We start from the raw sequence: 21371 nt of genomic DNA on the forward strand, positions 1-21371 counted from the left end.
TGCTGCTATTCTGGTCACCTGTATTCTGACTTTCTGCCTCTGTGTTAGAGTCTCCAGCTATATTAATAAATTCTTCTCTTCATACTTGCATTTCTATCAGTTTTTTTCATGTATTTTAATGTCTGTTGTTAATTAATTAATTTATTTTTGCTGTGTTGGGTCTTTGTTTCTGTGCGAGGGCTTTCTCCAGTTATGGCAAGCGGGGGCCACTCTTCATCGTGGTGCACGGGCCTCTCACTATGGCAGCTTCTCTTGTTGCGGAGCATAGGCTCCAGACGTGCAGGCTCAGTAGTTGTGGCTCACGGGCCTAGTTGCTCCGCGGCATGTGGGATCCTCCCAGACCAGGGCTCCAACCCGTATCCCCTGCATTAGCAGGCAGATTCTCAACCACTGCGCCACCAGGGAAGCCCTTAATGTCTGTTGTTACGTGCATATACATTAAGATGTTACATCTTCTTGGAGAATTGACCTTTTTATCATTATTTTATGCCCATCCTTATCCCTGATAATATTTATTGTTCTGATGTCTGCTTTGTCTTAAGTTAATATAGCTACTTCAGCTTTCTTTTAATTAGTGTTAGCATCATATGTATATCTTTCTCCTTTCACATATAAGTGAAAACATGCAGTATTTGTCTTTCTCTGACTTCACTAAATATAGTACCGTCCAGGTCCATCCATGTTGTCACAAATGACAAAATTTCATTCTTTCTATGGCTGAGTAATATTCCATTGTATATATCTCCCACATCTTTATTTACTCATCCGTTGTTGGACACTTAGGTTGCTTCCGTATCTTGGCTGTTGTAAGTAATGTTGTTATGAACCTTGAGGTGTGTGTATTTTTTGAATTAGTGTTTTCATTTTCTTTGGATAAATATCACAGAGTGGAACACTGTCAGTATTTTTAAGAGTTTTTGTTTCAATAACCCATAGTTATTTTTCTTATCTACTTTGAAAATCTCTATCTTTTAATTTGTCAACAAAGACATTTACATGTAATTGTTGAATAGTTGAATTAATATCTACCATATTTGTAACTGTTTTCTAAACATTGCACTTATTCTTTAAATCTTTTCTTCCCCCTTTTCTACCTTTTCTGGTTTTAATTGGGCATTTTGTATGATTTTGTTTTCTCTTTTCTCCTAGCATATCAGTTATACTTCTTTAGAAAGTTTGTAGTGGTTTTTCAATATGCATTTACAATGAATGTAAGTCTGCTTTCCAATACCATACACTAAGGACACTAACAGGTTGTAAGTGAAGGGATGGAAAAAGATATGTCAAGAAAATGGAAACCAAAAAAGAGCAAGGGTAGCTATACCTGTATCAGCAAAATATACTTTAAGTCCAACACTAACAAAAGACAAATAGTTCATTATATAATGATAAAGGGGTCAATTTATCAAGAGGATATAACAGTTGTAAACATATACATATTAAATACTGGAGCAGTTAAGTATATTAAGCAATTGTTAACAGATATGAAGGGAAAAATAGCAATTCAATAATAGTAGGGGACTTCAGTACCTACTTTTTTAGCAATGAGTAAATCATTCAGACAGAAGATCATTGCAGAAATAATGGACCTGAATGACACTTTAGACTAAATGGATCTAACAGACATACACAGAACATTCCACCCAACAGGAGCAGAATATACATTCTTCTCAAGTGCACATGGAACATACATACTTTAGGAGAGATCACATGATACATCACAAAACATGTCTTAGCATTTAAGAAGATTGAAATCATACCAAATATCTCCTGACCACAACAGTATGAAACTAAAAATCAATAACAAGAGGAAAGCTGGAAAATTCACAAATATGTGGAGATTAAACAACATGATCTTGAACAGCCAATGGGTTGAAGAAGAAATCAATAGAGAAATCAAGAAATATCTTGAAACAAATGAAATTGGAAACATAATATATCAAAACTTATGAAAGTCTGCAAAAGCAGTTCTAAGAGGGAAGTTTGTAGTGATAAATGCCTACATTACAAAATGAGACAGACCTTAATAATTTCACTTTACACTTCAAGGAACTAGAAATAGAAGAACTTGCCTTGTTCTTGATCTTAGAGGGAAAGCATTCATTCTTTCACCATTAAGTATAATGTTTCTGTAGGCTTTTTGTAGCTGATCTTTATGAAGTTGAGAGAATACTCTCTAATACTATTTTTGATAGCTTTTATCATGAGTGCATGTTGAATTTTGTCAAATGCTATTCTGCATCAATTGATATGATCATATTTTCTGTTTTAGCCTGTTACTGTGGTGAATTACATTGACCGATTTCCAAATATTGAGCTAGCCTTGCATTCCTGGAATAAGCTTCTCTTGGTCTTTTTATATATTGCTGAATTCTATTTGCTAATCTTTTGTTAAGGATTTTTACATCAGTATTCATGAGGAGTATTGGTGCATACTTTTTTCCCCCTTCCAGCTTTATTGAGTTAAAATGACAAGTAAAAGTTATATATTTTTAGGGTATACACTTTGTGGGTTTCTTTATTGTATTGTCTTTATCTGATTTCACTCTCAGGTAATCCTATCTTTATAGAATGAATTGGGAAGTTTTCCCTCTTGTATTTTCTGGAAGAGATTGTTAGAATTGGTGATATTTTTTCTTTAAATATTTGATAGAATTCTCTTGTGAAACCATATGGACCTGAAGATTTCTTTTCTGGAAATTTTTAAATTACTAATTAAATTTTCTTACTAGTTATAGAACTATTCAATCTACTTCAGATTTGGGGAATTGCTCTAATTTGTGCTTTTTTTTTGTTTGTTTGTTTTTTGTTTGCTTTTTTTTTGCGGTATGTGGGCCTCTCACTGTTGTGGCCTCTCCCATTGTGGAGCACAGGCTCCTGACGCGCAGGCTCAGCGGCCATGGCTCACGGGCGCAGCTGCTCCACGGCATGTGGGATCTTCCCGGACCAGGGCACGAACCCGTGTCCCCTGCATCAGCAGGCGGACTCTCAACCACTGCGCCACCAGGGAAGCCCTCTAATTTGTGCTTTTTGAGGAATCAGTTCATTTCATAAGTTGTCAGAATTACTTGTGTAAAATTGTTACTGTCATATTTAAGTTTGCATGATCTGTAGTGATATTCCTTTTTAATTCCTAATATTGCTAAATGGTCTTCCCTTTTTTTTTTCTTGTCAGTTTTGCTGGAGATTTTTCAGTTTTATTGAACTTTTCAAGGAAACTGCTTTTTGTTTCATTGATTATTTCCATTGCTTTACTGTTTTCAATTTCATTAATTTCTGCTTTTTATTATTATTATTTTTTGTCTACTTGGTTTAGATTTATTTTGCTCTTATTTCTCTAGGTTCTTGAGAGTGGGAACTTAGACATAGATTTGAAACTTTTCCTTTTTTCTAATATAAGTATTTAGTGCTATAAATTCCCTTTTGGCATTGCTTTAGGAAAAGTTTCAAATCAATGTCTAAGCTCCCACATATTTTGATTTATTGTATTTCCAGTGTCATTCAGTTCAGTGTATTTTTTGAATTCCCTTGTGATGACTTCTTAGGCCCATGGATTAGAAGTGTGTTGCTTAATTCTAAGTATTTGGAGATTTTTTTCCTATTATCTTTCTTTTATTGATTTCTAGTTTGATTCCATTGTGTTTAGAGAACACATTGTATATGATCTGAATTATTTTAAATTTGCTGAGGTTTTTTAGCCCAGGATATCATCTATCTTAGTATATGTTTTATGGCTGCTAGGAAAGAATGCCTATTTTGTTGTTGTTTAGCAGATTATTCTATAAATGTTGATTAGTTTCTGTTGGCTGATGGTTGTGTTGAGTTCTTCTGTATCCTTACTGATTTGCTAGAGACAGGTGTTGAAATCTACTAGCATCATGGAGTCTCTCTTTTTTTCTTTTCAGTTTTATCAGTTTTTGCTTCATGTATTTTGCAACCTGTTGTTTGGTGCATGCACATTTGGGATTGCTCTGTCTTCTTGGTGGACTGACCTTTTATCTTTACATAATGTCCTTCTCTGTCTCTGGTTATCTGAACTCTTTTTTATCTGAACTCTTTTTTTAATCTGATATTAATATAACCTCTTCTGCTTTCTTTTGATTAATGTTTGCATGATATATCTTGTCATTCTTGTTACTTTCAGCTTTTCCATGTCAATATAATTGAAGTAAGTTTCTTGTAGACAGTGTATAGTTTGGTTATGTTTTTTCAATTCACTCTGTCAATCTGTGTATTTTAATTGGTGTTTACATTTTCTGTAATTATTGATATCTCAGGACTTAAGATCTCATTTTATTTTTTGTTGTCTGCTTGATCTCTCTGTTTTTAACCTACTTGGTATTTTTTTTCTTGCCATCCTGTTTTTACTTGAACATTTTTTTAGAATTTCATTTTGATTTATCTTTATTATTTAGTGTCTTTTTGTATCACTTCACTTCTTTAGAGGTTGCTGTAGACATTTCATTATATATAAACAATTTACCACAGTCTTTTGCTATTGCATTTTCCCAGTTTGAATGAAGTATAAAGACCTTTTCTTTTTTATTTCCCTCATTTATAATAAATTTTCCTCTCTCTATATTTAGAACCAAATCAGACTGTGTTATAATTTTTCCTTCAACTGTCAAACATAATTTAGGAAATTATGAGAAGGAAAATATATTGTATTTACCCATAGTTTTACTTTTTGTTGTTTTTTATTCACACTTGATATTCAAATATTCCTATTTTAAAAAAAATTATTCCTTTTTGTTTAGTAAACTCCCTTTAACCATTCTCTTAGAGTTGATCTTTTAGTGACAAATTCTTGGCTTTCCTTCATCTAATAAAAGCAGAAATATATTTGGCATGTATAGAATTCTGGGTTGACAGTTCTTTTCTTTAAGCCCTTGAGTAATGTTCTACTTCCTTTTGGTCCCCTGTTTTCTGATGAGAAATCTGCTATCATCGGAATTTTTCCCCTGTAGTTAAAGTGTTGTTGCTCTCTTGCCACGTTCAAGATTTTTTTCTTTTCATTTTTAGTTTTCAGATATGTGGTTGTGATCTGTCTTGGTTTTATTTCTTTGGGTTTATCCTTTTCAGTTTTTTCAGCTTCTTGAATCCTTTGTTTTGCCTTTTACCAATTTGGGAAGTTTTTAGACATTATTTTTTTGACTCCTTTTTCAGTCCCATCCTTTTCCTTCTGGGACCCTGATAACATGATTGTTATCACATGTTTTGTTTTTGTCCCACAGGTTTCTGAGTCTCTGATTTTTTTTTTTTTACATCTGTTTTCTGTCTGTTTTACAGATTGGATAATTTATATTGCTTTATATTTGAGTTTACTGCCTCTTCTGTTTCCTCCATTATGCTATTCAGTTTATCCGTAGGTTTTAAAATTTTCTTTATTGTACTTTTTAGTAGTAAAATTTGCATTTGATTCTTCTTTTTATCTTCTGTTTCTTTGCTGAGACTTTCTGGTTTTTGTTTTTTTTTTCATTTTATTCATAATTGCTTGTTCCATTTTATGATAGCTTCTTTTAAATGTTTTTCAGTGAATTTTAACATCTGTATCATCTTGATATTGGTATCTATTTTTTAATTCAAACTGTGATTTTTCTATTTCTTGGTATGAGTGATTTTTTAATACAAACTGAACACTTTCAGTATAATGTTATGGCACCCTAGGTCTTATTTAAACCTCCTGTTTTGGGTGGGTTGTTTTGACCTTGCTCTGGCAACAGAAGGGCAGATGACCTCTTGTTGCTAACTGGTGGGAAAAGAAGTTCAGGTTCCCTATTTGGCCTTCAACTAACACCTGAGGTTGGGAGAGGCATCTTACTGGGGTGGGGTTATGGCTCCCCATCATACTTCTACTTTTATCACCCTGACCAGAAGACCTGTGATTCATTCCTGCTCCCCACGTGGCCTCCACTAATTCAGTTCTCCCGTTCAGAAATTGAAATATTCTATGAATTTAAATGATGATAGAAAATGTTATTTCTTTCACTGTAGGAGAATGAAAATAAGCTTCTCAGAATTGCATTTGCCAAAAATCATTGTTATTCCCTATGGAAATGCAGATTTGACTTATTTTTAAAATTTGACTTACATTTGTTAGTTTTTCAACTAATTATGGGCAATAAAATTCAGTGAATTTTTTACTGTCTGGTTAATTAGAGCCCATTAAGACAATGAATGAAATTTAACTAAAATGTCACTACCTATTTAATTTTATCTCTTGTATTATAATTCAGCTAGATATAGGTTGTCTAAAATTATCAGATTCTTTTTCATAAAGAAAATTTAATTCCTTATTTTTGCTTTTTATATGATTTGAGTTTTTCCACTAAAACTCCTAAATATCAGCCTTTGACTTAAGATGTTGAGGGAATCTTAGGGTAGCTATCTGTCCCTTTCCCTAGCTGTTGTTGTGCTTCACCTTATCATTATTATTATAACCATCATTAGCTGTTTGGGGGGTACTACATAGCTTTATCCCTACTACTAACTTAGTAATTTAGGTTCTTATCCTAAAACTTGAAGAGTAAGTAAGCAGCAGTCATTCAGCCACAGAACTACATTTCTTAAAATGTAGTTCATGAATTGTCTGTATCAGAATCATCTAGAGAAGTGCTTCCTAAACTTTCATGTGTGTGTGACTCACCTGGGGGTTCTTCATAAAATTCAAATTCTAATTCTGGGATTGGGCCTGAGATTCTGAATTTCTACTAAGCTTCCAGGTAACATCCATGCTGCTGGTCTATGGACTTCATTTTGAATAACAAAATATTTGTTAAAATATCAGTCATATGTTCCATCCCAAGTCCAAGGAGTCACAGTTTGTGTGACTGGAATCTGGGATATGCATTTTAATGAGATATTTATCTATACTAAAAATTTAAGGTTGTTGTTATAATTTAGTAGTTCTTAACTGTGGTTATGTATCAGAACCACCCAGAAAGAGTTTTAAAACAGTATTCCTAGATATTACTCCAGAACTATTGAATCGTCATCTCTGGTTTGTATTTTTAATATGCAGAATCATATACCTGATTCTGAGTATAACCAGGTTATAAAGAATGATTATAAATATTATAGAAGGGACTGGTGCCAGAGTCATCATGCCCGGTACTAGAAGTTTCACCTGGAATCCAGACAAAAAATAAGATTAAAATTGAACTATGTTAGAACTTAGTGGGGGGGAAGGTTTCAAAACTGAAATCTTCCACTAAATTTTATACAGCATAATTTTTGTAATTTTAAGCCATTTTCCTTTTTACAGTATATTTTTGGCTTGTGTATTGACAGTGTTTCTCAAAATAGGATTTATAGTCTTGGGGTTGTGAATTATCCACAGTAATTTATAATCAGACTAATGGAAATATTCTGAATGATTTGAATAAACCCTCTTATGCAAAAATACTGCCATACAATTTCAATATGTGAAGTTATATTTGCATTTATGGTTGTGTTGGTACCAAGTAGTATTATTTTAATTGTTATGGGTTAATAAAAAATCAAAGTGGACTATGCACATGTATTATGTATTCATACCAAATGATTATAAAATTATGTGATGGTATACTATGGAACAGAATTCAAAGGTATTCAAGTAGAGGCAAGTGGTGAAAGAGAGACATAGAGTAAGTATAGACATAAAAGAACCTGTGGAGTCAGAATCATATCCATATTGTGAGATTGTTTTATTTTTGTAAAAAAAAATTCATATGTCATGTAAATTAATTGTCATTTGAATTCTAGTTTTATTTGTATTTAATTTGTTTTTTGTTTTATGGATATATGAGTCATAAGTATGAGGAATTTCTTATTTTTATATATAAGTTAAAGAAGTTATAAAAGTAAGTCAAAGTGAGGATCAGCAAAAATTTTTTTAAAGATCTGTATATTATTCAAGCTTGAGAAACATGTATTTTATTTAATATGCTTATATAAAAAATATATCAAATTACAGAGTCCTTTGGCCCAATTCAAATACTGTACAGTTTTCTACCTTAGCTTTCCTTGATTTCCCTTGAATTAATCCCTCCCTCCTTTGAACTCTTTATAGCAATTAACACATTTTACTTTTATTTTTCTTGTCAACTTGTCTTATCTCTCCTGTTAGATGTTATATTTTTTAAGGAAAAAGATTAGGTATGTTGTAATCAAGGACAGTACTTTTTATAAAGAATTATTCAGTGAAGCTTGAATAAATGGATGAATGGAAGGAAGACGATGTGTTAGATGATTTACTACGAAAGAATGAGTGAATATGGATATAGGAACAATATTATTTTTCCAAGGCCCACATATAATAGAAAATCCTTCATCTTGCAGGTGGTGGTGGTAGAAATACATTATAAATGAAAATGTAGCTATTAAGTACAGTAAATTAAGTTCTATAAGGATATTGATTAGTCACTTATGGTTATCAAACACACAGCACAAGTTTAATGATGCCCTCTCCTTCACCTATGTCAATCATCTTAAGTAAATCACATTACTTTTTTTTTTAATTTTAAGAGTTAATTTGAGCGAAAATCAATTTGAATTGGGCAGCGCCAACAGAGGTGGTTAAGAGTGCTCCACAGATAGCTAGGGGCAAGACTTTTATAGATAAGACATGAAAGCAAAGCAAAGGATTATGGGATTGGCTATAGCTTAAGTAGTTGCTTTATTTAGGAAAGCATAGCTGGCTTTTTCGAGTGGTTGTCCTTAGGTTTCAGTTTCTTTTTTTTCCTTGCAGTTTTATTGCGATAAAATGGACATACGGCACTGTGTAACTTTAAGGTATACAGCATAATGACTTGACTTACATACATCATGAAGTGATTATGACAATAAGAAGAGTGAACATCCATAATTTCATATAGATACTAAATAAAAGAAAAAGTATAATTGACCTACGACCCAATGTTATTTCCAGGTGCACAACATAGTGATTTGATATTTCTATATATAATGATCACCACGATAAGTTTAGGTATCATCTGTCACCATACAGAGATATTACATTGTTGACTCTATTTACCATGCTATATATTTCATCCCTATGACTCATATGTTTTGTAACTAGAAGTTTGTACCTCTTAATTTTCTTCACCTATTTCACTCATCCTCCCATCTTCCTCCCCTCTGGCAACCACCTGTTTGTTCTCTGTATCTATAACTCTGTTTCTATTTTGTTATGTTCATTTGTTTTGATTTTTAGATACCACATATAAGTGAAATCATATAATAGTTGTATTTCTGTCTGACTTATTTCACTTAGCAAAGGTCCATCCATGTTGTCACAAATGGCAAGATTTCATCCATTTTGTAGCTGAGTAATATTCCATTGTACATGTATATACCACATGTTCTCTATCCATTCATCTACTGATGGGCACTTACATTGCTCCTGTATCTTGGCTATTGTCAGTAATGCTGCAGTGAACACAGGGGTGCATATATCTTTTCAAATTAGTGTTTTTATTGTTTTATTGTTCTACTTTTCAAACTGGGTTCAGATTAATTCTGGGAATCTCTTACTTGTTTAACCATGACCCATCAGTTGGACTTTGGACATAAGATGAAACCCTTTTGTCATAAAGGGTCTAGTTTCTTATCAATAAGAATGAGTGTTGGTCCAAGGAATATTTATATTTATATTTTTTATTATTTATATTTATATTTTATATTTATATTTCTGTTTGGATCTTCATGTATTCCACTGTTCTTGTACTTACTGTAAAGTCTGTCTATATTGGAATTTTGCTGCTTGCTTCAGGTCTCATTACTGAAACCTGGCAGTTCTTAGACTTTTCTTCTTAACCTTATAAATGACCATGTAATATTTAAGTTTGCTCCTTTTCTATCTGAACTCCTGTATTTGTGTCTACTTTAATGGGATTGGTGTTTTTCCTACTCTCCCAGTATTCAGAAAGGGTGATCATAGATCCTTTTTAAAATGAGCTTCCTCTTTCTACATGGATTGAATTGAAAATTGATTGTTCATTGCCTAGAGACATGACTATCAAGTTATTTTCTGTGGAACATTATTGAGTATCTCTTGGCAACAGCAATTCTAGACTTTAGGTTTTAATCAAAATTGTCCAATGTCATATATGTTATACTTTAATTAGATTGTCAATTGACTCTGTAAATGTGTATGTAATAACAAGGCTTCTAGTTTTTTGGATTGTAGTGTGCAAGGTGCCTTCAACAGAATACTTTTGAATAGATAAAGTTTGGTGTAGAGAAAGTCAATGAACCAGATTGAAAATATAAATTTGACATACTGCATGTTCACTCTTATATAAAGAGGTACAAGATGGAATCCTTTTTGGAATTTACCATTCATTTTCCTTTTTTTTTTTCCATAGTTGTGTGTTTGCTTGGTGTCAGAATTCTGTTTTGCTCTGCTAACAATTTACCAGCTCCTTTTCTAAATAAACTCTAGGAAATATTATGATTTAGTAACAAGTTCGGATAAGGAATAACTGTGAACTTATCCCCCCATGTCTTTTTAAGAGTGGTTAGGGAGCCTAAGTAGGCCCAACTAGAAAAAGTGATGATGCTGTGGATAGAAGACTCTGATAAATTCCCAAATTTCATATATAGGAGTCATGGTTGCTTTGGCTGTGGAACAGTTTCCCAGAATTGGTCAGAAAGCCCATTGTGAAGATGAAGGCAGAACAAAAGAATAAGGGAATAGTATAATGGATCTCTGACCTTATAAGTTTTCGTTATACTACTTAGATGCCAAACATCAGAATAAAAAGTAAATAATTCATCACCTCATGTAGACAAAGCTACAGACTCTCTGACCTCTGAAATTTATGTTTCATATATACCTAATTTTTATTTCAAGTGAAAAAAAGCAAACAGTGTAGCATTGTAGAAATATGGCAGTTTTTCAACCAAACAGGAATGGATTTGAATCCCAGTTTTGCCACTTATTAGCTGTCAGTCCTAGGCAAGTAAAAGCAAATATTTTTGTGAAACAGAAATATATATATGTCTTGAAGTGCTATTTTCAGTTAGAAATAATATATATCAATGCCCATGTTAGATACTTAATAGTGGTTGTTTTATCATTATTATTTTTAATGACATACTATTGTTATTTATCCTATAAACTCTAACTAATAACTAAGGGCTACTGAGTATATGGTAAATTTTATTGTTTATATAGGTATCGCTATGTTATAAGCATAAGGAAAATATAATGCTGACCAGATATAAAATTTAGATATTTTAATTGTAATTTTCTTTCTTTCAGAATTACTTACTGTCATCTACCTTTCCAGAGTAAATGGCTCTATGTTGGAACAGAAAGAGGAAATACACATATTGTAAATATTGAATCTTTCATTCTTTCTGGATATGTTATCATGTGGAACAAGGCAATTGAACTGTAAGTTTGAACTTGAATACCACTTTATTTGGATTAAATATATCTTATGGTTATGCAGTATATATATCAAATTGCAGAGTTATTTGAAACATCAATGGCTAATTTATGATGAATTTGAGTGAAAAGTTCATCTAAAATAATTTAAAACTCGAAAGGCTTTTAAAAATATATATTGTAGTATTAACATATGCTAATTTTAGACTTTCCAAATACTGTAAATAATTAAGGATTATTATGTATACAAAATTTGATGACAAAATATTAAAGCTTATTCTAAAACTTATACATGAAAATCATCTCATTTCTTTATAGTCAACCTTAGTATAGCCACTTCCAGTGGGAGTGGCAAGTGGATTATGACCACATTTAGCTTTATGTAAAAATAATTATGATCAGTTCACATATTTTTAAATGCTGGTAGCTTATTCTTCACTTGCCTCATTAACATATTGTTCTGAGTTCCAAGAAGAATCAGTTCATCAGTATCTTTCATGTTGTGATGTATACAGCTCTTTGGGTATGTGGCTGATGGCAATTACCACTTTCATTTGGCACTGATATTTATGTTTCTACACATGTGAAATGTGAAATCCCTCGAATGTGAAATTTCATGGAATTCCAAGCCATCTTTTGTAGCATATACAGAGACAGTTTTCCTGGTCAATGTGTTAATTGGAAAAACAATTTTTCTTTAATAAATGTTTGTGCTCTGTACATATTAGGTCCTTAATAAGGTACGTTTGACTTGAGGTTGGCTCATTCTCTCACGTATATATACATTCTAAATTGCATAATTAGTTTTCTCTAAAACTCTGATTAAAACAGCCTATTTTCGTGAAACTTGACTGTGGTCTTTAAAATAAATCTACTATTCCCTATTCCCAATGTTTCAATGTTCATGTATATTACTTGATAGGGAAGGTTGTTACTAGTTATATTCTTATTAAAATATTCCTCTCATATTATGTCCTAATGAGTTTTTTTAATTAATGATAATTCTTCCTCATTAGATTAAGAACTGCTCCAGGGCAGAATCCTTTGTTCATTGCTCTTTTTTTCTTCATATTTGGCTTATTTTGGTGCTTTCCACAGAGTGGCTACTAAATAACTAATGACAGTGAAAATTAGTATGATAAATAGATACAAGTGCTGTTGACTTACAGCTTTCATTTATAATTATAATTGGTGTGAGCTATTTTGCTCATATATATTTTAATATTCTATGTGTATATTTTTAAAAACACTTGTCCGGTAGACAATTATGTGTCTCCCAAAAAGTTATCTATTTTTTCAGCTATTTGGGAAAGGCTTTTCCCCCTATAATCTTAGTTCTATAAAAGCACTAAATAGGGCTGAACTTAATATTTGTTTTCATAATATTGTTTTGGGATATTGATAAAGTAAACTTGAGAGATCAAACATAGAGATTTTATATAAATTTAATATTAGTACAGATAGTAATAGGTGTATCATTTGTGGTCAATTCAATGCTGATAAAGTAATTAAGAAGAGTTTTTTATCTAAACAGATCAAATATTTCACCACATTTGCAATGTTGTTTCTATATTCATTTACTTAACAAATCCTTTTCATAGTTCAGATTAATACAACCTGAACTATGACTTACACCCTATATGTATTTACATAGTCCATACTTTATGATTTCAGAACTAATGAAAATTTTAAAATGTATATTATAAAGGAGGGTAAAATTAGGAGAAATTAAAGAAATAAAATAAGGCATTTTATTTTTTCATAATATTTTCTTATGCATGTGATTCTGAATAGAATCTCACATTTATATAAATCCGGTGTTTTATAGAGTTGTATGTGCCTCTGAAAATGACTTTGAAATATCCTCAAGAAATCATTAGTAGCCACCTTATCTCCTGACTGTTTCTTGCTTTATTTACACCAGATTTCCAGAAGTCTTTTCCATGAAATTATAGTCCCACTGTGATAGATATAATTTTAAATGCTAACTTCCAGTCTCCCTTTGCAGTCAGTCTTTTAATTGCTCTCTACCTCTTGAGATACATTAGAAAATGCATGCCACTTATTAATATGTGTTAAGGGTATGGGATAATAATAAAATACATATTTAATTAAGAAGAATCATTTTATAATTAGAAATTTAAACAAATTTTAACAGTACATGTTTTAAGTGTGAGAAATGCAGAATTATCTTTGAGCTATATGAGATTATTTCTATTTTAAGTTCTTACTTGAAATACTTTTCATTCAATGTTTGTTATTTTTTTAGCTTGTTTGTGTTTTTAGTGAAGTCTCCTAATTGTAATTGTAGGCAGTTCCCATAATTATAAATAGCTTGTGTTCTCATAATGTGTATATTGGTTATTTGGAAACTGGAAGCCATTTTTGTGATGTTTGTAGAAACGGTAATGTTTGTAGAATACCTTATAAAATAGTAGTATAGAACAAAAATGACATTAAAAAATTTTATATGGGAAAATATATTCCAGGTTATAGCACAGAAATAGCTGTTTCTGAAGGACAGCCCTAGCTTTAAAAGAAAAAAAAATAACCAGTTTTTTCTACATGTGATTAAAAATTTGAGCATGAAATTTAGAACTAAATCATAGATGTAAGGCATACAGACTTCAAATATATTTATTGAGCACTATGATATACTAGCTCCTGGAAACAAGTATAAACTGAGAAGACATAGTTTCTCTCCTCTCGGGATTCCAGTGTAATAAAGGTGAGATTAAGTAAAAAGGCAATTACAATATATTGGAAATATAAAGTGAAAATTCTATAAGAAGGATACCTAATATAGACATGAAGTCTCAGAGAAGTATCTGTGAAGGAAGTTACATCCATGAGATCTGAAGGATGAGTTTCAGTTAGGTGAGTGGAGAACTGGAGGAGAGGGCTTCCAGGAAGAGGGAACAGAAGTTTTAAAGGATAGAATGTGAGAGTTTTTGTTCCATGCACAGAAATTTTAAGTAGTTTAGTTGGTTGGAAAGGCTGGGGGAAAGGATGGCAAGAGATAAGGTTGAGAAGATAATAAAAATATATAGTATGAAAGGCTTGTAAGCCAGTTTGAGCATTTAGACTTTATCTAAGGTCGGGAGCTAGATTTTGAAGAGTTTTAAGCAAAGAATTGACTTGACCAAATTTGCATTTAGGAAGTCCACTCTGAATGCAGGTATGGAGAAATCATTGAAAAGAGAAAAGACTGTATTCTTGGTAAAAATTAGGGTGGATTTAGGAGTGAAGATAAGCTGACATATTAAACAAATAGTTAGAAGATAGAAGAGGCAATACTTGGGTATTGTGGGAAGATGTAAGAATAATATATTAAGAATTAAGAGTGACCCAAAGCGTTTGACCTGAGTAACTGTGTTGATAAGGGTGCCATTTAGTGAAAGAATGCAGGAGATGGAGTAGGTTGGGAGTAAAATAATGAGTTCAATTTTAGGTAGGTTGAGTTGTATGTGTTTTTAAGTTATTCAAATGGAATTGGTATGGGAGAATGGTAGGATGTAGGATATATGAATCTGAACCTAATGAGATCAGAATTTACATGGTCATTGAAATTATAAGAATATTTGAGATTGTGCATGAAAAGTGTATATAAATGAGGTAGCAAACTTGTAGACAGTGAACCAATTCTGACTCACAGATATGTTTTGTTTGCCCATCAGAGTATTTAAATATATTCGGAATTATTAGTTTCCAATATTTAAGAACTGGTAGAGTAGAGATAAAAATTTGGATTTCCATCTTTTCATGAAAAAATTCCTGATGAAACAATCCCAGTCCAGTATTCTTGCATGGAAGTCAGTAATCAACAGGAACTGACAACTTTCGTTTTGTAGGTGGGTAATGTGCTATCCAGTTTGGCACAGTTCTTATTCAGCCTGTTGAACTCATTTGCAGTACCTGCCTGGCTCCTGTGGGCTCTTGAATTCATGACCATATATAATATGGGAATACATTGCAGTCTAGGACAGAATACAAAGGAATACCAGTATTTAAGATAAGAGAAGAGTAAGTCCACAAAGAAAACTATCGAGAAGCCATTCTGGTGAATGGGAGGGAGAGAAATAAATAGGGATATTAGAAAAATTGTTTAGATGACTATCCCATGAAGTTAATTTCATTGATAATTCTATCTAAAGTAATTTTTATGGGATTTATAGAATCCAGGGTACACAGTTGCTTTTTAAAGTCAATTTCTAATGGCCGTAAATTTTGCAAGTAATGCTTGGTAGTTTTTGGAAATTTAATATTAGGGAAAAAGTCAGAAAAAATATCAAAATGTTAACAGTCATATCTAGGCAGTGAAATAATATGAGAGATTTTTTCTCTTAAATTTTGTTATCTTCTGAGTTTCAGGGTTTTTTTTTTACAATTAAAAAGAAGTCTCTTCTATAGTCTGAAAAAGTTATTACAAATACCTGAAGATTAATTGTAGATTTTTTTCCTGAACTTGAGTGTTTTATAGAGTCATAAGCTAAATGGAAGAGTCTTTCATATGGTCTAAGTAGTGTTTCTCAACGTGTATTTCAGTGATTCCCTCAATAGAGGATCAATGAAAAAGGATTCTATGGACCAAAATTTTGGAAAATATTGAAGATTTGCAATGGTGATTTGCATATTATGGCTCTAAGAAGTTCTGTAAAAGAACTTTAATATTATTAAATAAAAATATTTAATTTTAATTCAAGGTTTCCCAAACTTTTTTTTTTTTGATATGGGGCAGTCTTTATGTGAAACACCTTATATATATTCACTAGTTTATCATGGTGTACACTTTGGGTATTTGTTGTTCCAATCAAACCCAAAAGACAGATAGGGTTTTTGGTTTGTTGGATACTATTAGGTACCAAAAGATAATTGAAAAACATTGTCTTTTATCAGAGGCATTTATACTGTAATAAAGCACTGCATTTATATGTGAATAATATATTACATATAAACATAAAAGAAATGCAAAAAACCCTGTAAACGTTTTATGAAGCCTTTTCTTCCTGCACATATCCCAGAATGCAAATAGTAACTCTAATTTCTAATTATTCCAATGATTTACAACAATCATAATACATACTATTTATTGAGTACTATGTTTTGGCATTATGTTAGATGCTATATGTATATTTTAACCCTCACAGTTATTCAGTAGGTACACTGCTATCATCTCCATTTTTTTTTTTTTTTGTGGTATGAGGGCCTCTCACTGTTGTGGCCTCTCCCGTTGCGGAGCACAGGCTCCGGACGCGCAGGCTCAGTGGTCATGGCTCACAGGCCCAGCCGCTCTGCAGCATGTGGGATCCTCCCGGACCAGGGCACGAACCCGTGTCCCCTGCATCAGCAGGCAGACTCTCAACCACTGCGCCACCAGGGAAGCCCTATCATCTCCATTTTTAAGTGAGAAAATTTAGGATAAAGCCACTAACAAAATATCTAAAAAAGATGTATTTTTCTGAGTTACTCTGGTGAGTCAGTATCTAGGGAACCTGGAGTTACTTAATTTGTCACTTTTGTCTGAGTCCAAAGAATTTCTAAAATTTAAATCTTCATTATTTTTTTGTGCAGAATATTTGATGATTTTCATGTGTGCTTAAGAAATAAATTATAAATATGTCAATATACTTATACTAGGGTTAATCTGGCACAATTAGGTCATTGAAGAAAGGATTTGGAAAAAAAGAGCAATAATAAATCTATGTCATATCCGTTCATGTCATATTTAACCATGACATATTCATACTCAACGGTGACATCAGTTAAAGTAGGAAATATAAAAGAAACATGCCAGATATTAGAATAGAATAAATTTAAAGTCAGATTAACAGAGCAAAGATCCCTTTAACAATACGCTGTTACACTATTATTGATTACCCTAGTTAACCAGATAAATGAGACAGAACCAGTGAACTAGGTTTCCCTAGTTGCTCAGTTTTCTGTAAGATGGCTATCACTAGAAAGGGTCTATTTGTAAATAAAAGGAGCCACTGTACTTTCCTTTAGGAGCAAAATCAGAGATTTCATGTCAAAGGAAATTTTAAATCTGGTATGTAATTTGCAGTTTGGTTGAAACAGGTTTGCAGCATTAGCCTTGTGGCTGTATAAGTAAAACTTCATTGTCAAATTTTCAGAGAACCAGATCTGGCAACAAACATATAAGCATATAAGATAATAAAGAATCCCATTGTTATGTGGATCTATGTCCTTAAACCTGATTTTTAAAAATAGACCTACTTTAATAGAGTTAGTAGGAGAAAAAAAAGTAGTCTTAAAGAAAAACAACCGAAGACTCAAATCAGTCTAAGCTAAACTCTAGAATATTGGGAGTGTATTCCAGTATAATCTTAATTTCTTTGTTTCAGTCTCTAACGGTAAGGTGTTTTAATGTTTTTTTTTTTAATTACTCTTTTGAATTGATTTAACAGATCCACAAAGACTCATCCAGGTCCAGTTGTACATTTAAGTGATAGCCCAAGAGATGAAGGGAAAGTGAGTATTACAATACCACTATTCTTGAATTTATTTTCCTTATTCTTGAATAAAGGTGTTTCTTACTATTATTTTATACCTAACATCTAGCACAGTGCATTCAGTGTAATCTAAAATTAAAATATGTTGAATGAATGAATGAGCAAATAAATGAATGAACATATTATTTACACTAATAATGGTCCCAAATTGAGTCTAGTTTCACCTAAAGTTGACATTTAATTCTAGAATTTTGAGGAAGGCATGTAACACATAGAACAACTTTAATTTTCAAATATTCAATGCCTGAAGTTAAAAATATTGTCAATATCATTAATCATTGGCCCCTGATATTCAGTAATGGTAATGATAAACAACCAATATTAAATAATCATAAATTAGCTAATCTTAATTTTGTAAATAGGTAATAATATAGAAAATGTTCTAAGATTACAGAAATAATCCTTATTAATTTTGATTATTCATAATTTTCCTTTAATTATGAGAAACAAAGTTGATAATGTGAAAATCTCTAGAGTGTCACTTTCATTATAAATATCTCTTCAAGTATATAATTTTTGCTAAGTACTATATAAAACACCTAAATAAATTATTTAGTATAGGTTTGGTTCTTTATTTTTAAATGATAGAAACTGAATTAGCCTAATAAATATTGAACCTGAAAGACAAGTCCCCTGATGGTGAGAGAAAGAACATTGAATTTCTTCAAACTGATTTATAAATACAGTGTAATTCCAATCAGATGTCATTAGAATTTACTTTTTTAATTGAAGTATAGTTGATTTACATTATTATATTACTTTCAGGTGTACAACATAGTGATTAAGTATGTTTACAGATTATACTCCATTCAAAGTTATTGAAAGATAATGGCTCTAATTCCCTGTGCTATACAATATATCCCTGTTGCTTATCTATTTTATACATAGCAGTTTGTATCTCTTAATCCCATACCCCTAACTTGCCCCTCTGCCCTTCCCGCTCCCATCTGGTAATCACTAGTTTATTCTCTATATCTGTGCATCTGTTTCTGTTTTGCTATACACACTCATTTGTATTATTTTTTAGATTCCAAATATAAGTGATATATATTTTTGTGTTTGTTTGAATAATTTCACTAAGCATAATATTCTGTAGGTCCATCCATGTTGCTGAAAATGGCAGGATTTCATTCCTTTCTATGGCTGAATAATATTTCATTGTGCGTATATGTATATATACCACATCATTTTTATCTGTTCATCTGTTCATGGGCAGTTGGGTTGCTTCCATATCTTAGCTATTGTAAATAACGCTGCTATGAAGATTGGGGTACATGTATTTTTTTGAGTTAGTGTTTTCATTTTCTTAAGATATATACCCAGGAGTGGAATTGCTGGATGATATGGTTGTTCTATTTTTAGTTTTTTGAGAAACCTCCTTACTGTTTTCCATAGTGGCTACGCCAATTTACATTCCCACCAACAATGTACAAGAGTTCCATTTTTTCCATATCCTCTCCAACATTTGTTATTTATGGACTTTTTTTTAATAACTTTTAAAAAAATTTATTTAATTTACTATTTATTTATTTTTGGCTGCTTTGGGTCTTCATTGCTGCGCGCGGGCTTTCTCTAGTCGCGGTGAACAGGGGCTACTCTTGATTGCCGTGCATGGGCTTCTCATTGTGGTGACTTCTCTTGTTGCGGGGCACAGGCTCTAGGCGATGGACTTCAATAGTTGTGGCTCATGGGCTCACTAGTTGTGGCTCATGGGCTCTGTAGTTGTGGCTCATGGGCTCTAGAGCCCAGGCTCAGTAGTTGTGGCACACGGGCTTAGTTGCTCTGCTGCATGTAGGATTTTCCTGGACCAGGGCTCGAACCCGCATCCCCTGCATTGGCAGGCAGATTCTTAACCACTGTGCCACCAGGGAAGCCCTATTTATGGACTTTTTTTTTTTTTTTTTTGCGGTATACGGGCCTCTCACTGTTGTGGCCTCTCCTGTTGCGGAGCACAGGCTCCAGACACGCAGGCCTAGTGGCCATGGCTCACGGGCCTAGCCGCTCCGCGGCATGTGGGATCTTCCCGGACCAGGGCATGAACCCGTGTCCCCTGCATCGGCAGGCAGACTCTCAACCACTGCGCCACCAGGGAAGCCCTTTTTATGGACTTTTTGATGACAGCCATTCTCACAGGTATGAGGTGATATCTCATTGTGGTTATGATTTGCATTTCTCTGATAATTAGCAGTGTCGATCATAATTAGCAATGTCATATGCCTGTTGGCCATCTGTAAGTCTTCTTTGGAAAAATGTCTATTCAGGTCTTCTACCCATTTTTTAATCACATTGTTTGTTTTTAAATATTGAGTTGTATGAGCTGTTTATATATTTTGAATATCAGCCTCTTGTCAGCCATATCATTTACAAATATTTTCTCCCATACTATAGGTTGTCTTTTCATTTTGTCAGTGGTTTCCTTAGCTGTTCAAAAACTTTTAAATTTAATTAAGCCCCATTTTTTTATTTTTGCTTTGCTTCTTTTGCCTTAGGAGGCAGATCCAAAAAATATTGCTACAATTTATGTCAAGAGTGTTCTGCCTATGTTTTCTTCCAGGAGTTTTATGGTTTCAGGACTTATATTTAGGTCTTTAATCCATTTTGAGTTTATTTTTGTATATGCTGTGAGGAAATGTTCTAATCTCACTGTTCTACATGTAGCTCTCCAGTTTTCCCAGAACCACTTGTTGAAGAGACTGTCTTTTCTCCATTTTATATTTTTACCTTCTTTGCCATAGATTAATTGACCATAGGTACAAGGGTTTACTTCTGGAATCTCTATTCTTTTTCATTGATGTATGTGTCTTGTTTTGTGACAGTACCATACTTTTTCATTACTGTAACATTGTAGTACAGTCTGAAGTCTTGGAGCATGATAACCTCCAGTTTTGTTCTTTTTTCTCAAGATTGCTTTGGCAATTTAGCATCTTTTGTGATTCTATATGAATTTTATGAATTTGTTCTAGTTCTGTGAAAAATATCTTGGGTATTTTGATAGGGATTGCATTAAATCTGTATATTGCTTTGGGTGTATAGACATTTTAACATAATTAATTTTTCCAATTTGAGAGCACAGGATATCAGTTTCTTTGTATCATTCTCAGTTTCCTTTATCAATGTTTTAAATTTTTCAGAGTGTAGATATTTTATCTCCTTGATTGTTTATTTCTAGGTATTCTTTTTGATGAGATTTTAAATCGGATTGTGTTTTTACTTTCTCTTTCTGATAGTTCATTGTTATTGTATAGAAAAGCAATAGATTTCTATATATTAATCTTGTATCCTGCAATTTTGTTAAATTTGTTTATTCTAACAGTTTTGGGGTGGAGACTTTAGGATTTTCTATATAAAGTATCATGTCATCTGCAAATAGTGACAGTTACTATTTCTTCCATTCCAATTTGAATTCCTTTTAATTCTTTTTCTTGTCTGATTCCTGTGGCTAGGACTTCTAATACTGTGTTAAA

The 21371-nt window shown here is 32.4% G+C and overlaps 1 protein-coding gene across 7 annotated transcripts in view; it reads left to right on the forward strand.

Annotated features, from left to right (window-relative positions):
• STXBP5L (syntaxin binding protein 5L) overlaps positions 1-21371 on the forward strand; it is a 364746-nt gene that overhangs the window by 108582 nt on the left and 234793 nt on the right. For 6 of the 7 annotated variants that reach the window (XM_060298126.1, XM_060298127.1, XM_060298125.1 and 3 more), the window contains exons 6-7: positions 11246-11380; positions 17803-17866. In XM_060298126.1, the coding sequence (XP_060154109.1) occupies positions 11246-11380; positions 17803-17866 (199 nt within the window). Of the gene's footprint in view, positions 1-8690; positions 8773-11245; positions 11381-17802; positions 17867-21371 lie in introns of those variants that run through there. The other variant, XM_060298132.1, reaches the window with a different exon arrangement.

This window comes from Globicephala melas, chromosome 4 (genome assembly GCF_963455315.2).
Source record: "Globicephala melas chromosome 4, mGloMel1.2, whole genome shotgun sequence".
Classification (NCBI taxonomy): Eukaryota; Metazoa; Chordata; class Mammalia; order Artiodactyla; family Delphinidae; genus Globicephala; species Globicephala melas.